Source organism: Teleopsis dalmanni, chromosome 1, assembly GCF_002237135.1.
Source record: "Teleopsis dalmanni isolate 2A chromosome 1, ASM223713v2, whole genome shotgun sequence".
Classification (NCBI taxonomy): Eukaryota; Metazoa; Arthropoda; class Insecta; order Diptera; family Diopsidae; genus Teleopsis; species Teleopsis dalmanni.
Window position 1 is genome coordinate 57,024,368 of NC_051846.1, and position 17,093 is coordinate 57,041,460.

Genomic DNA, 17,093 nt, shown 5'->3' on the forward strand with positions numbered 1-17,093 from the left:
TGCGCAATCTTTAAGGTCTTTTTAAGGTTTTCGTAACAATGTTATAGAAACTAACTTAACCAATAGACAGCATTTTTGCCGAAAATTGATCCATTGTGCCACTGCTCACGCAATACATAGCTGAAGTGTCATTCCCTACTTTATAACACATGTCACACATGTTGATTGACTTCGATGAAGATCTAAGAAGTTTATTAAAAGAAAGCTACACAACCCGAATACTATAATGATAAAAGAGTACTATATAAAAGACGAACTGCATTAAATGGGATGAAATAAACATTGAGATTTAAATAAATACTCATTAATCACAAACTCTGCTTGTCTCTTCATCGCACTTGATATTTCTTTAATATTTCTCAATAATTTCTAATTTCCCTGTTACAAATATATAATTACTTGGTTTTAATGCTCCAATTAATAAAAAAACATGATTTGTTAGTAAATTTTTATTGATTTAGAAGTATTTCTTAATATCTACACTTTTACAAAATTACCTTACCTATAAAAATTTACAATTTATTTAATAAATTTATTTTTATATATAAAATGTATATACATATATTGCGTCTGGTTTATTTTTTTAAAAATTTTGATTTTGATTGCATATGAATTTTATTTAAATATAATTTTTTAAGGGATAGCGAAAATCAGTCTTTTTTACAATAACAAATTTAAAAAGTGAAAACGAAATAATTTTTATGTTTTAAAATCTTTTGTTTTTAAGTTCTTAAAATAACTTAATAATAATTTTCAAACCAACTCAATATGAGTCAAAATACCATTAAATTTCTTAAATTAAAAAATTCAACATTTTAATGTTAAATTAAGCCAACAAAAATTAACAAATTTCACGAATATCGAAAATAGGTAAAATTTTTGTCCTATAGACTTCTTGGCAGTAATGGCACAAGGAGATACTTAAATAGTTGTTAAATGGAAATACATTTAAAGGCAGTAAGTTTATGTAGTATTCATTAAAACTATACTCTGAATTAAAACTTCTCGTCATCAATGTTCGTGCGGTAATTATTTAATGCATGGGAGTTCCTTTTTAAAGTGCCCGTTTCGCAGTCGTTATAGGTTTTGGCAAGCACCTTTGGAGTGTGATTGTGGTTCATATTATTACGATTTAAGGTCCCAGTATTCAGGTGTTTAGATGGTGAACATGCTGTAAAACTACTCTGACGTTTAACCTTAGGACGTACATCGTACTGTAATTAAATGTTAAAGAAATTTTAAAAAATCAAGTTTAATATACTTATATGTATTATGGTACTCACGTCTTTTGTTGGCAGGCTAGAATATTGATTTGGATACGAATCGTAACTCGATGTTGGTGTATTGTTTTTTAGCACAGGAACTTGTGGCATAAAATGTCGTCTAGTAAACCAGAAAGTCATAAAAATGGTTAAAACATAGAGAAGGATGACAAGTGCTATAATAGTGGCCAGTGTAGTACTTGAAGCCATTTGAGTGCCTAATAATTAAAAAAAAAATTTTTAATTAGTGAAAAAAAAAATTTATCATTTATCATGTATATATTTAATTTTATAGTTTATTGATTTATACATTTATTTTATATTATTACCTTCACAAAATCCTGGCACACAGGCAGTTTTCTCAAATTCATTTCCTCGACATTCACCAGATTCTGGCGCTTCGACTATACATTTACGATGTCTGAAACGAATTCCTTCACTTGAACAATCTGACCATTCACTCCAATCACTCCAACCCAAATAATCTGTTAGAAAAGATTACTTATTGAATGAAATAAATTAAAAATTATATTGCAATCTACCTTCACATGGTCGCATTTCACATTTTTCTTCGTCTACCGCACGGCCATTACACAATTTCTCATGTCCACCTAAACATTTGCGTGTACGCCTTTTTATACCAACACCGCAAGAAACTGAACAAGGTGACCAATCTGTCCAACAACTCCACTCATGTGCCAAAATCACTTCGTTCAAATTGGCAGAAATTGGACATGCATTCGTGTTACATATACGACTCTGTGAATGTCTTCCACGATGTTGTTTACCTTCAACTAAGCGATGTTGTGTACCACCCCCGCAAGAAACGCTGCACGGTCCCCATTCGGGTACGTGATCTGGTACTTCTTCTTCATTTGCATGCCGCTGACAACTACCATCAGCACGACATACCCGTGACTCTTCCTTTGCTAAAGTTATGCGTAATGAGCTTGAATCCATAGTAATTGCTTTGCAAGCAAAACGAAAACGCCGCTCCACATGTGTACCATCTTTAGTTTCATTATTTTGCACCAACCAAGGTGTCCAAGAACTAAGTTTCTTCACTTCTGCACATTCATGTATATTACAGATTTCATAATCAGTATGACAACCAGCACATTCTTGCCCACCATTTTGTGGACTTGGATTATTGCATTCACGTCGTCGTATGCGAAATCCACCACCACATTGTGCTGTACAATCACTCCAATCACCCCAAGGACCCCAACCGCCATCGACTCCCTGTGGTTTAGCTATTGGACATGGTGGTAAATGTTGACAGTACATTTCGTTATGTTCTGGGCCACCGCAAGTGCGCCCACCATGTGCAGGTTTTGGATTTCCACAACTACGTCTTCGAGTTTTAATAGCAACGCCACATGTTTGAGAACATGACGACCAAGCAGACCATTCAGTCCAGCCGCCATGAACTGTGCAATTAGTTACTTCTGTATTTATGCCCGAACATGTTTTGCCTCCATTTTGTGGTTGTGGATTATTGCATTCACGTTTTCGACACAAACAATTGCCATCTTCATCTTCATAATTCTTGCACTTTTCCCAATTTGACCAAGCAGACCAAGCACCATCTATCGGAGTAGTCAATATAGGACAGTCTAGATATTTTTTCTGTATCCAATATCGGGCTGTATGAGGCTTTGGATCGTATGGTGTGCATTGTTCGATAAATTCATTCCAACCACAATAAGGATCCATAGCATTTAAACAACTTATACGAGATACATGACGATTGCAATGTTGTGATGGGATGCGCGTCAAAGCATTTTCTGTACCCACATATAAAGCATCTTTTACCTTAAGGTATTCCATATGTAATATATCTCTCGAATGACCATTTTTAGAACCTTCCAATTGCCATACTTCAACCTCACATGTTTGTGCAGTATGATGATCTTTGTTATGCTTAACTGACAGTTTTTTAATTAAATTTTGCTGCGTTGATAAGTAAAGTACATGCAACTTTTCTGTTTTGGTATGGACTGCATCTAATGCAATATGCTGAAAACGTTCAAGTTTACCATGGTATAAAGGTTGATCAGTCATTGGTTGCACTGCTAGGTCCATAAGTTGATAGCGGGATGATTCTAATAATTGTTTGTATCGTGTATTTGTTGCAGGTTCTTCGCAACGAAACTGATTACGATGTGGTACCTTAACCGACTTCCATGCAGTGTCAATATGTTCTTGATGTTTAAAATTTCCCTCAAATGCTGCATTTATTGCACTCATGTTATAGGCACAAACTGCTGAACCATATATGCTGTTACTATAATGAGTAGAAAATTGTTTTAATTTTATAACAAATTGAAAAGTTAATAGTACTTACTCTGGAGTGGTAAATGTAGCGTATAGTATGTCTTCATCAGCAGAATAAGCCATGCCTTGTATTTCATTGAAGTAAAATGGATATTCTCCAGGCAAGGAACAATTTAATCTCGCCTTGAGGAATGAAGTCCAATTATCTTTTAACATTTGATCACCTCCAGCATCATTCTTGCAAACGCGTGCTATTCGTGAGTAAACAACCTGAAAGAAGACATTAATATAAATAATATATAATGAATAATTTATTACATAAAGCAAATACTATAAGTGCCAAAAATTCATATAATATAAAAATATTGTGAAGATATTCAATTCATATTATTTAATTCATACCATGCAGGTGGGTTTCACAACCCCTGTGTAATATTTCGAAAGTAGAGAAAATTCTGTCCGGAGAAAAATCAATCAACCATTTTTGTTTGGACTATTTAACTGTTATTTAGGTATTGGATCATGGATTCAATTTTACATAACGACAATGACCATCCGCAAAACACAAAAATAATTTACAATTTTCAAGATATAGCAAAACTTCAAACTATAACATTTATGTGTATAGAAAAAGAGATTATTTACTTTCAGTTAAATCAATAGTATAAAATATTTATTATTTTGCAATTCTACCTTCTAATACGATTGAGCTTTTCTCCATACATTAAAATGTTCTCTGCATCATTTAGTAATGAAATTTTAACAGCTATTAAAAATGTTCTTATTACTAATAGTGCGATAATAAGAATAGATACCACCTATTATTATTATCGCACTATCTCTTTATATTGTATAAGTTTTTACATCGAAACATATTCCTATAGCACAAAAGTCAACATCGTTGTTGCTGTAAAATTGTTTTTGTGTATTCCATTCGCTTTAGTGTTGATATTTTCTTTTATTTTGTACTATTTACACCAACAGACATTAACTTAATTCAAATGTATATTTTATGTCATAAATTAAGAGAATAAAATAATAATGATATAATTTACAATGGCAACAAAAACAATATCACGAGCAGAATAATAGTTAGAAAATGACAATTTATTGTCGAAAATAACTAAAAAAACTCTATTTAAATATTTTTTATATTAAAACTTTCTTGCAATGAACCATATATTTATTTCATTGGTATAAGGTACCACCAATTCCTTCTTTCTAATCATAACGAGTTTAAAAAAAAAAATATCTTTATGAGACTTTAATTATGCAAATTTTCACCCAAAAATGGCTATGAACTATATTACCTTGCCACAATTGATGTATTCCACTGCCGGTTCACGAAACAGAAAATATACAAAATTTCCAGACTCAAAGCTGCCAACAAATTGTGGATTATTTAACCAATTATTATTGTATTGTTTAGTACGTAAGATTTTGCTATTGTACAATGGCTAAAATATATAAAAGATTATACTTTGTGTTATTATTTCTTGAAATGTATTGTTGTTATAAATTATTTATAATCAAAACCCTTACCTCATTGGGTTTAACGTCAGTACGCAAAATTGCTGCATCACTGCCAGAAAAATCAGTTGCAGTGCCTACAAACATTTTGCCATTGCTGGACATTAAAGTTGTTATATTCGAAGTGGGATTGAAGGGGCATTTTCCTATACCATTATCGATACCAGTGATTGTTAGATTTTCCATCTGAAATCAAAATAGAATGCAAATAAATTTAAATTGTAAATTAAATGCAAAAATGCAAAAATGCAAAACCAGCCAGAGCAAGTGTATTGCAGGCATAACAAATTTCATACAATTAAAACTGATGTGGTACAATAAAAGCACTCAACGTACCTGGCGCCATGAACAGTTCGGGCTGAAGGCATGCGTCCCACACACATACAATTGGTTCTCACCGTAGCTCTGCAGTACGCGCACGTAATTACGGCACAAATGCTCTGATTGGCCTTTAGCCTGACACATGGCAATCTGTTCTGGCGCTGCAAACCAATTTGAACGTTCCAATAATTCCAAATCGAAGGACAAACGATAGATTGTGTCTCTGTAAACATAAAAAAGAAATATACAATAACAAATAATTACGCAACTGAAATATACTACATCAGTCAAGCAATAAAATATCTTTTGTAGGCATAAGAAAAGCAACATGTTTCTAAATATGTTGCAGCAACAAAAAATATGCAAAAAATTTAAAAAATTCAAATTTGTTGTGCTTATAAGAAAAACAAACAATATGTGTACATAAATAACTAAATATTTTGTATATGAGAAACAAATGGATTAAATGCAGAAATATAGTGCAATTGTCATAAAATGGTTTGTACGGGCATTGAACTGCAAGGTAAACAAGTTAGAATACAGGTACGTGGCAGCAAAAAGCCGCCAACGTTTGTTTACAAAATAAATAAGCAAACAAAAAGAGCAAAATATTCAGCGACTGTCAAAGAGGCAACAAATAATCAAGTAATCAAATGATTTTTGTTATATTGCAATCAAAAAAATCTGGTATGAAATATTTGGTCATGTTAGGTTTCTTATAGCTAAAATCGTTATTTGTTATATTTGGAATTTGTGCGCGTGCGCGTAAGTCTGTTGGCGCGCGAGATTAAGGAAGGCGTTTGGGTTTTATTGATTGGCACGCGCATAATTGCAATACTTGCTGCTGTCAGTGGGTTGAAAAAAAACCTAACTAAAGTCTATGGCTACGTAATACGATACCAACATTTCATATCCATTATAAATTTAATTCCAAATCCGGTACGTGTCGCATATGTCATTTAGCAGCACATACACATACATGCGGTGTTACTGCTTTTGTCTACTTAAAGTTGCAAGACTGGAAGAATTTATAATAAGGGTCAGCCAATCAATGCATTCATCAATTCAATGATCTATCGCACTCTTGATCGGTGTGACGCCAGCTGTCTTGTATGTCTGTCTGTTTGTCGCTTTAATAATCTTGTCGCATAAAAGTGATCGATTTTAATTGACGTTTGTTTAATTTGTTGTTGCTCTTGTTAAATGTTTAGTGCGGCTACTTTGATTTTTGTTTAACAATTTCTGGTTTCAAAATATAATAAGAATCAATTTATTATTATTTCACAAAAACTACATTTATGAAAAAAATATTTTTTTTTTCGAATCGTAACAATTGCATGAAGTTTTGAACCAACTTACACCCATGACCCATTTTTTGTCAAATATCGTTTAACCGGTTAATAGAGTAAAAATGACAGAAATTATTTGTCAAGTGCGTCGTTGCCGGTTATACAAAGATTTAAATTATTTATTATTTTTTACGTCTATTTTATTTTTAAACTGTAAACTTTGCGAATTTCGTAATAATTTTATTGAAAGTAATTCTCCAAGTCACAAGCTTACTTTTATTTTCTTATTTGAAAATAATTTGCATCAGACTTTATCGCCCTGCCAGGCCATAGCTGCATTTGCTATTATTGCCGCCATTTTATACTGCAGCCACAGCAGCATAAAAGCCGCCAAGTGTGGGAGTTCGACTAGCGCCTTGGTGGCGGCAATATTTTTCGCCATATTTTTTCTACCATTAAACACTTTTAATAAATGTTTCCAAATGAAAATGTTGTTCTGAAAGAAGTGCGCGGCGCATGTTCGCAAGGCTTGGTACATGCATCAGTGCCAGTGTTTCAATCACAGGTTGAACAACGCAACAACGACAGATAACAGATAATTAAAAGTTAGTAGCAGCAGTTAACCGCAGCTACAAGCGGCTACAAGTTGCTGTATTTAGCCTAGGGTGCAACATGTATGTCTGCAACAACTTGGAAATTTGATAATTTTAATGCTGCGTGGTTTGTTGCATGGTGTGTTGAGTTCTGACATGATGTGGTGTGGTGTGGTGTGGTGTGGTTTAGTGAGGTGGCACATTTATGGTCCCACATTTGCGCGTGTAACAAATTTTGTTGCAATTTACGCCTGCGCAAATCTACAAAACTTGTGTCATTTTATATATTCATATTTTTATGCATTAGTTTCGTTTTTATATTTTCAAAGTTTTTTGTTTATAATTTTAACTTTTCTTTTTTTTTTGTCAAGTATTGCAGCTAAAGTGTTTATAGGTTGCCCCCACACAGCAAAATTTTATTGATTTTCGAATTAATTTTACTAAGCTCCTAATGTTTAAAACCTTAATTTTTATTGATTTTGGTATATCTAGTAGAGGAAGAAAAGAGGTAGGGTATTATTTAAAAAATATATGAGGTTAAAAATCTTACAAAATGTTATTTCACGGATAATAAAATAAATTGTTGTTGGCGTTGCTTTAAAAATAAATTATATAAATCAAAAATATTGACTAAAAGTAAGACATTAAAATATATAAACTAATAAAACCGATCTGGCTCAAAAGAGAAAAATAAGTTAATAGACTAGAACCTTTCTATTTTTAAGTCTTTAAAATAAATACAGTCCAACTTCCATAACTCAAACTTCTACAATTCGAATTTTCTATAACTCGAACTAACAGGGTTTTAGAGAACAAATTACATACAATTCTGATACCATAACTCGAACTTCTCTAACTCAAATTTCTATAACTCGAACTAAAAAGAACGCAACAGGGTTTTAGAGAACAAATTACATACAATTTTGCTTCCATAACTCGAACTTCTATAACTCGAATTTCTATAACTCGAATAAAAATATTGTCACATGCCAATAGGAATATGGGAAAGTGCATTCTATAAGTCGAATTTTTGTTTTAAGTATGGTATGAATCCATTTTGGTGTTAGGGGAAATTTCTTTTTCCAAACCAAATGTTTCAATTTTTTCTTTCTTACGTTGCTTCTTTGTGTAAATGTCAGTCGCTGACATTTATGCAAATATATAGTATTGACATTTCTTCGGCGAATATGACTTCTAAATTACAACCGCTTCATCAAGGAATAATTCAAATTTAAAAGTATAACTATCGCAACAGAATCGTAAAAGAAGTACTAAAGCATATAGAATCAAACAAAAAACAGGATATTGCACTTATGGATTGCATAAATCATGTAGCAAAAGTTTGAGATATTGATGTAAGTAGTCAAACGATAGCGTACTGTTTTAAAAAAGCAGGATTTGGCCAATTTTCTACATCGGACGAATAGGACGACATTCCTTTAATTTTCTTGAATAACATTGATAAAGAGCGTAAATTGATGTAAAAGTAAATTAAATAAAATAACTTCCAATGCTACATCTTAACGATTATATTGAGCTTGACAATGAAATTTGTCTTGTATTTGATTTCAAATAAATAAATTAATATCTTAAAATGTGATTCTAGTTTCTTTAAAAAATAAAATAAAAAGATTCTCTAACTCGAAGTATCCATAAGTCGTACTTTTTCTTTGTAGAATGGTAGTTCGAGTTATGGAAGTTTGACTGTATTACTAAATTCAATCCATTTAAAACTTCATAAACTTCACCTTAGTAGAATCTTGCGCATCTCAATTTGATCTGCGGGCTTATATAAACTAAGTTAGAGCTACAGACACAATACAGAAACGCAAATGAAGCTGAATAGAGGACACTCTGAGCAGACCAAATAACAGATAAAACTCTGTAGATTCTGAGGTAGAACCTGCAGCGTAGAATTCTAGGTGCCACAGTGGATTGATTAAGACTTGAAAGACAACAGTGGAACGCATATTAAAAGATGAGAATTATTACTGGGATTACACTCCCACGTATTTCCATAAAACAATTTCATTACTCGCTACACTGGAAAAACATCACAAAGTTTTATCAAATGATATTGGGTGCTGTTTGAAAAAAAATTGGGGAAATTACTAATATAATAATTTATTTATAAATAATATATAATTTTACTTGACTGTATTTGGAAATAATTGAATAAAGACTTAGGAACGGACAAATTTTCGCTCATTAGGATACGAGCTTTGACTAAAAATGCAATTGCTTAAGTAATTCGAAAATTTTATTAGAACTATTAAGCAAAACGACGTGGAGTTTTTGCACAGATTCTTAACTGTTGATTTGGTTCTTAATGATTTGGTCTGCAATTATTTCGTAGACCAAATATTAACAAGCAGTAAATTGTAAAAAGTAAAAGAGCTCTGATACAAGGAAGTCAGTCGGGAATGTCATAGCTACCAATTTTTTTATTTTGATATGACAAGAAAATATTGCTAAATGACTGCATCGCGAGCGGGGTCTATATAGAAAGTTTGGTTCAAAACATAAACATTTTTGTCCAACATAAATCTACGCAAGATGCGTCACAAAGTAAGAGTAAAATTGTGAAAATTGCATTGAATTAAAAAAAATTTGCCAAAAATTTATATCGAGAAATAATTTTGCCAAGTTTAGCACAACAAATGTTACATATATAAATACATTCATTATTATAAATATTGTATATGGTATTATATATATAACTTTTACTAAAATGCTTTGCTTTTTCAATACTCTTAACAAATGAAATGTGTGAAAAATTAATAATTCAAATATATCATGTAAATATTAAATTCACAGTTTAAATAATAAATATTATTTCAGATAAATATTAGGAAAATACAATATATTTAAAATTCCTGAAATTGAAATTTAAACAAATTTTTGTGAACATGTTATTTTTCTTAGAATTAAATGAAAAATAACGCAAATTTTTTAAATCTGTTTACTTTCTTAATATATTTTTTAAACAAAAACGAATAAATAATTTACAAATCTGTTGATATGGTTGTATCTTTGTATAGTACATATATTTGATATCCTAAAAACTTATACATAAATAAATTGACTAGATTTAATATTTTCCAAAGAAACTCGAATATTGGATTTCATCAATTTAAATTAAAAATCAAATTGATCAAATCTTATTTAATAAAATCAATTGATAAAGTCAACAGATGTTTTGTTTGAATGTGCCAATTTTTTCATGAATTTTATCAGATAATTTTTTTTTATTTTATTCGTTTTTTATTAAATTTTTTTTATTTGTTCAAGTTTCCTATACCATAATATATTTGTTTTTATTTTTTGCAAACAAACGTTGACTGCAATTCAGCGTAAATTTGTAGTCATACAGTCTATTAGTGATGGACTTTCTCGAATTACTTGTAAAAACGTTAAGGTTTCTGATGGAACTGCAAAATGCAAACGTTGAAATCGTCACGTCATCAGAAATTTAATTTTGTTGCGAGTTGCATAATTATAGTAGAATAGATTTATTAAAAAGCTTACAAAATACATAAAGAAGTCTTTCATATATTTAAAAATATATTATTTTATGATTTTGTTAAAAGGATATCCATAATGCATTCTCAAGACCGGTATCTTAATGCCCGAACTACTAATGTTCGCTGCAATCAACTTATCTCCACATAGACATGCCACAGTTTTCATCTTAAATGACCACATCTTATTTTGCCATATCAATTTTTTACAACTACTGTGCTAAGATCTTTGTCGTTTGCTGACTAATTATACATACATTAGTATTCTTGTTAATTTCCCGTTTTCCACAAAACTGTGATTAACTATAGGTACACAGTTGTTTTTACTATATGTATAGTACATATTATTGGACATAAAACCTTTTATCTAACGATGCATAATTTAGTTAAAATATATACAACATGCGAAATAATGCTCATCGGCCAGTACTAAGAAATGGCACAACTTTAATTAAATTTGATCCCAAAAACTAAATTCTAATTTTTAATCTCATTTTGAAGACAGAATTTGAATGTGGGAATATGATTTCTTGTTCGTTTATAGATTTTCATCCAGTTATCCAGTTTTCATCACATATATCATCACCTTTGTATTACTATTCTAAAACTAAATTTTTTTTTCAGTTTCTAAATTTTAATCCATATAGCATAGTTGCCTTCGTTCGTTTAAAAACTTACATTCTCTCTCACCTTCTTCCCCTCCCTTTTTTTTCTCCTTTACGGTGTTTGATATCGTCACGTATGCAAAATTCTGACGAAATTTTGTCACAGTAAATAAAACATTTTTCCACCGTACGACGATGCATTCTACAAAGTGCACACTAATATCACGTACTATAGGTTAATAGCCAATATAGAAACCAATTAAATTGCATTTTATTTAAAATTCTTGGACTTATAAAGCAAATACAATTTTATAAATAATTAAATTTGTTGCTTAAACACTTAATCAGCAAGTAAACATTTGTTTACAATCATTTTCTGAGAATTTTTTTATATTTTCTTTATTTTAAAGTAATTATCGATACGTAAACAAAAGTGTTTCCGTTTAGATAAATTTATTGTAAATATATATAACAGTATAGTTTAAAGAATACGAATTATAACTATAGAAAATTTTTTTCAACCTTGCAAGGTCAAAATGGTTTCCGGATAGACCCACACAAAATTTATTTACAGTACATTTATATACATACTCATATATATGACATATCCGCAAATAAATTAGGTTAGTATACGAAAAATACTCCATACTTACAGCACAGCCTGTTATAGGAATTGAACAATGTATGAAGAACAGTTTTGTATTTCTGTATACCTATTAAATATAGTTATGTTTAACAGTGAAAACAAAATCAGAACCTCACACTTTTTAGTGTAGGTAATTAAAGCGAATATAGGCAATTGTAGTTTTGGAAGTTCTAAGTGGATCCGTTGAACTGAGGGTTTCTAAGTGGAACAAATGATTTAGTATCTTCAACCACTAACATAAATCATTTCAGAAATTTATTCATGTTTTATATTATATACATTTTATAATATAAAATGTATATTTATTCGTACAATATAACATACATGTTCTTTTCTTTTTTAATTATTCTTATCATTTCCACTTAATATTTAATAATTTATTATTTTAAGTACAAATTGCCTTTTTTTTCTCTAACCATATAGTGCAATGGACTATGTGGTTAGACTACAAACAAATCCCTAGAGTATATAAGTCATCTTTGCTGCTATTGCAAAGAAGTAATTCCTTTTGTTTCGTACATAATTTTTGTACTTGCATTTTTACTTTTTACGTTCTTGTTTTTCTCAACTCAACTGAAATGTATACCTACAGTAGTGTTTAAAATTGCACAAGCATACTCGAACATCCAAATGCTCGAAGCATTTATTTTAACAACACAACAACAATTGACAAATAAAAGTGCCATTCGCTTGGAAATCTCTATATAAAACTTTAGTATAAATATTTTTAACATTTAAAATCAACTTAAATAATGTCTTATATTTGCAATAATGAGTATTGTATATATTAGAGGATGATAAATAAATTTTTATAGCAATTTGCAGTTTTTATGCCGTTATATCGTAGCCTAATTTTTTTTAATCTGTTTGTATTATGGAAAACAATTGAAAACATAATTATTATATCATTAATGAATATTGCTTTTAATAGGAACTAATAAGTCAAGTCTACTTTTCAAAGATTCGTATAAATATTCATTTATTTTTAAATATCTACAAACCCATCTTAATGTTGAAAATGGTAAATGTTTTTATATCATTGCATGCGTCATTCCCCATTTTATGTAAAATAATATCAAATTACTTTATATCGCATTTTTTGTACATTATATTTTTAATGCCTATGACTATTATTCATTTCTATAAGTAGTCCAACTGGATTTTATGAAAAAACACAATACAACAATTACCCTTTTATATCATACATATAGTGGTCAAATTATTCATGTTCTTGAGAACCCCGAAGGAATAATGTAAGAAAAGGAAATAATAAAAAAATAATAATAACATGGCAGGAAATATGATCCTTTGGTATGTCAACTGGTCAATTTGGTGTTATACGATTTTGTATTGAACAATATTTTAAAGACCTTTAAGTTATCTGCCCCTTGCGCTTATATTAAATATCAAACTGTTTATACAGCAATTTTTTATTACTTGATTTACAGTACGAGAATTTTTTGTTTGTAATTTAAGCAACGAAAAGGTCATAAACAAGGTTTCATAATTTAAAATTTACCACAAAAAATTAGCTGAAGTGGCTTTTTCGTTTAGGATTATTAAACTAAGTGATATCTAATACTGGATTATAGAATTACACATTTAAAAAAATTATTTTAATAAAAAAAGTTTTATTTTGCAAGTATTATAATATTGGATAATACAATTATTTACTTAAAAAATTAATTTTAATTAAACAAATTATATTTTATAAGCATAATAATTTTAACTATTTTTAAATAATTTTCAGTTTTAAATCAGTTATTATGCTTACTCATATCAAAAATGATAAGGAATTGTGTTTTTGTTTTTGGCGCGCACTTTTAGTGTGTTTTTTTTATTTAATTTTTATTATCAGTACAAACATAAGGTAATTTACCGTTCAAGCAAACGTAATAAAATAATAAAAAAAAAGGTTTATTATAAGTCAAAAAAGTGACGATTTTGTACTTTCTAGGTAGTGCTAAGATAGACTATAGTCATACTGCAGTGTTTGATCATAAGCTAAAAGCACATGATGATAAATAGAAAAATACAACAAAAAACAAAATCGTATAAACAATATACAGTAAAAACTCTTTAAGAGTAAAACTAGTTTTATTGTTATTATAATGATAGTCTCAAACATAAAAAGCATATGACCTAGTGGACATTTTAATATGATGGAGTATTTACCTCAACCACCTCTATTTAGTAAACTGTTTATTTTTTTTTTCCAATAACAAAGTCATCAAGTTTCTTTAAATGAACTATATCCAGCTAATTTCTTTCAGGAGAAATCTTCTAAAGAGATTTATGAAGCCGTTAGAATAACATACTATAAATTAGAACAGTACATATAAATAATGATTACATATTTAATTAAAATTAATGATATGAAGATAAAGTTATATCACATTATAAAAGTATGTGATATTGGTTTGTAATATTTTTACATACAAATTTTATTAGAAGACTCTTTTCATTAATATAAACTGAATTAATTAAGTATTGTACATTATTGTTTCGAAAAAATCATTGCTTGCTTAAAATACCAATTTTATAATTCCTTAGTTTTTCTAATTGATTTTTTTTTAAAAATTAGAAGTCAAATTCAAATTAAATTTTGAAGTTTTTTGGTTAAATGAATTTTTTTTTAATCAAAAGTTCATTCAGACTACTTTTCAAAAATTTTTAAGAATAATAATACTTTTTTTCGACAATTATTTTATTCTTCTGCTAGTATTGTGATTGATCTCGTTTCTAATTTTATATTGATCCTTTCTTATTTCACTACGTAATACATAAGTTTGAGTTGCGAACTCATTCAGTTCAGATTGAGTAAAAATGCATAAGCACATTATTGTTGTATACAACATGCAAATGCAAAAACTATGTTCAAACACAACAATAATTATATCTTGTGTGCTATAAGAATTTGTTAGCATCCACAAAATTCATTTTAGTGAACAGTGCGAAATAGTAAACCACCTGCAGCAAATATTTTATTGAAAATTGAAATTTTATTAGCTATTTATTGATCTACAGCATAACTTTTAATTTATATTAAATGTTGTATCAAGAAAAAAAACTAATTCCTTTAGATAATTAAAATATTTTTAATGTCCGATTTAATTACTTCAATAAACAAGTTTACTTATTGTTTCATAAAAATTGTTTTATTTTCCTTGTTCTTCACATTAAGTTTTTTTACAGTCTGTATGTTAACTATTAAATATATAAATAAATAGTCAATATATTTATGAATTTATCTGCAATAATTATAATAACTTTAATAAAAAAAGTCTCTGTAATGGTTATAACTTAAATATCATCACTTTTCTTTTTAAAATTAAAATCAAAATCATCATATCATATAATAACAAAAAATTTTGTAAAAATTATATTACTTTTTCAGTTATGGCAAATATAATTTTTCTTCTGATATTCCATAGACAAGTTCGTTCAATTCACAATAGAAGTACTTCATATCAAACTTATTCTTCAGTATCTAACTCGCTTTTAATACGAGTGTCTTCTGTAGAATTCTTATCAGCACTTTCCAACTAACAAGTGCCACTTTGATCATAAAAAAAACGTTTGTTGTTAATAGTTTTTTTTGATAATAAAAATAGACACTTAACAAGTTGGTTTATAAACACAAAAAAATACATTACATATAAATAAACTGCTTTGTCTTCCCTTACGTTGCATATATTTGTGTGTATCCTATGTGTATACATAATGATGTATTTAAGTATCTTTGATATATTTGAACGTGTTTATGACGATCGTTCTTATCTTTACTTAACACTTTTATTTTCCTTTATAATATATTTAGGTAGGCCACCATTACTTGCAGTTGTTCTAATTTTTTATTTTTAAGAAATCAAATAAAAATGTATATCAAAACCATCTAAAAGCGGCAAGTACACTGGCCTATTTTTTTACCAAAGTCTAAAATTTCGTAATTTTAAAACAATAAAACTGAGTGACCCTGGTACACTTATTGTAAGTGGTTTCGAAGTTTCATAATAATTTTGTTTTTACCAATTTTGTTAAACAGTTTTTGTTTTTAATTACATTTTAAAGATCGTGGGTATTAAATAAAATAGCCACTACATATCTAAAAGTCATAGAAAATATAATTCTAAATTATATATGAGTTTTTCATACATAATTTAGAGTAAATATTTTTATCTCTCAATGTTTATCTCTTAGAGTGTTGATATTGGATTAAATTGACATGCTGATTTAATGTGGAAAAATGATTTATGTGAGTAAAATCATATTAATTTAAAATTGTAAAAAATTTTATTAATTGCTTGAATATAAATTATAATAAATTAACTTAATTTTTATTTATTGGTTTTAAAAAAATTCTATATTATTATAATTGCATACAATTTTAGAATAATTAGAATAATATACATTTTTAACTTACCTTGCACCCACGATCACTTGACTTCGTGCTACATCGAATAACATTTGTGAATATGAAGTCGTGTCGGGATCGTAAAATCGTTTTGTAGATACTTTTAAATCTAAAAATATTAATAAAAAATATATTAAAACTTGCAGAATATTAATGCAGAAATCTATTAAATATTTATTTAAATTAATTTGAAATTAACTAAATTGCGACAATGTATAGCAATTGTAATATCAATTAGAGTTATAATAACTGCTGTCACTAAAAATGTAAATATACCTGCTAAATATTGATAAATATAATAAATTACATTACATTGCGACGAAGATATTTATTTGCCATTCAAATTGTATCTTATTTTAGAAAATAAGAGCCGCTAATCAGAAGATTGAGTACCATGGAAAATACACCCTTCCTACATTGGTTTTTAGTTAACAGTACCCTGTGTAGAACACGAGACAGTCACTTGTGATCGCATTGCCCTTTCGCGGTTTTTCTCTTGCAGAGATATTAAGATTTAGAAAAATTTTAGAACCGTTAAGAGAGGTATAATACTATAATCAACAGTCGTATTAGAAGGGCTGGTTAACAATTTAATATTGCAAATTGTTATTAATAAATAAACAATTAAACCAATA

At 28.9% G+C, this 17,093-nt stretch overlaps 1 protein-coding gene across 1 annotated transcript in view; it reads right to left on the reverse strand.

The window, feature by feature from the left end:
- Window positions 1-817: 817 nt before the first annotated feature.
- The window catches only part of LOC119668068 (semaphorin-5B), a 19,047-nt gene continuing 2,771 nt past the window's right edge, over window positions 818-17,093 (reverse strand). Inside the window, exons 3-11 of the mRNA XM_038077452.1 lie at window positions 16,468-16,567; window positions 5,406-5,613; window positions 5,082-5,255; window positions 4,850-4,996; window positions 3,610-3,809; window positions 1,805-3,549; window positions 1,592-1,747; window positions 1,284-1,480; window positions 818-1,214 (exon numbers count right to left, since the gene is read on the reverse strand). Of these exons, the coding sequence (XP_037933380.1) occupies window positions 996-1,214; window positions 1,284-1,480; window positions 1,592-1,747; window positions 1,805-3,549; window positions 3,610-3,809; window positions 4,850-4,996; window positions 5,082-5,255; window positions 5,406-5,613; window positions 16,468-16,567 (3,146 nt within the window). The 3' untranslated portion in view covers window positions 818-995. The remainder of the gene's footprint in view (window positions 1,215-1,283; window positions 1,481-1,591; window positions 1,748-1,804; window positions 3,550-3,609; window positions 3,810-4,849; window positions 4,997-5,081; window positions 5,256-5,405; window positions 5,614-16,467; window positions 16,568-17,093) is intronic.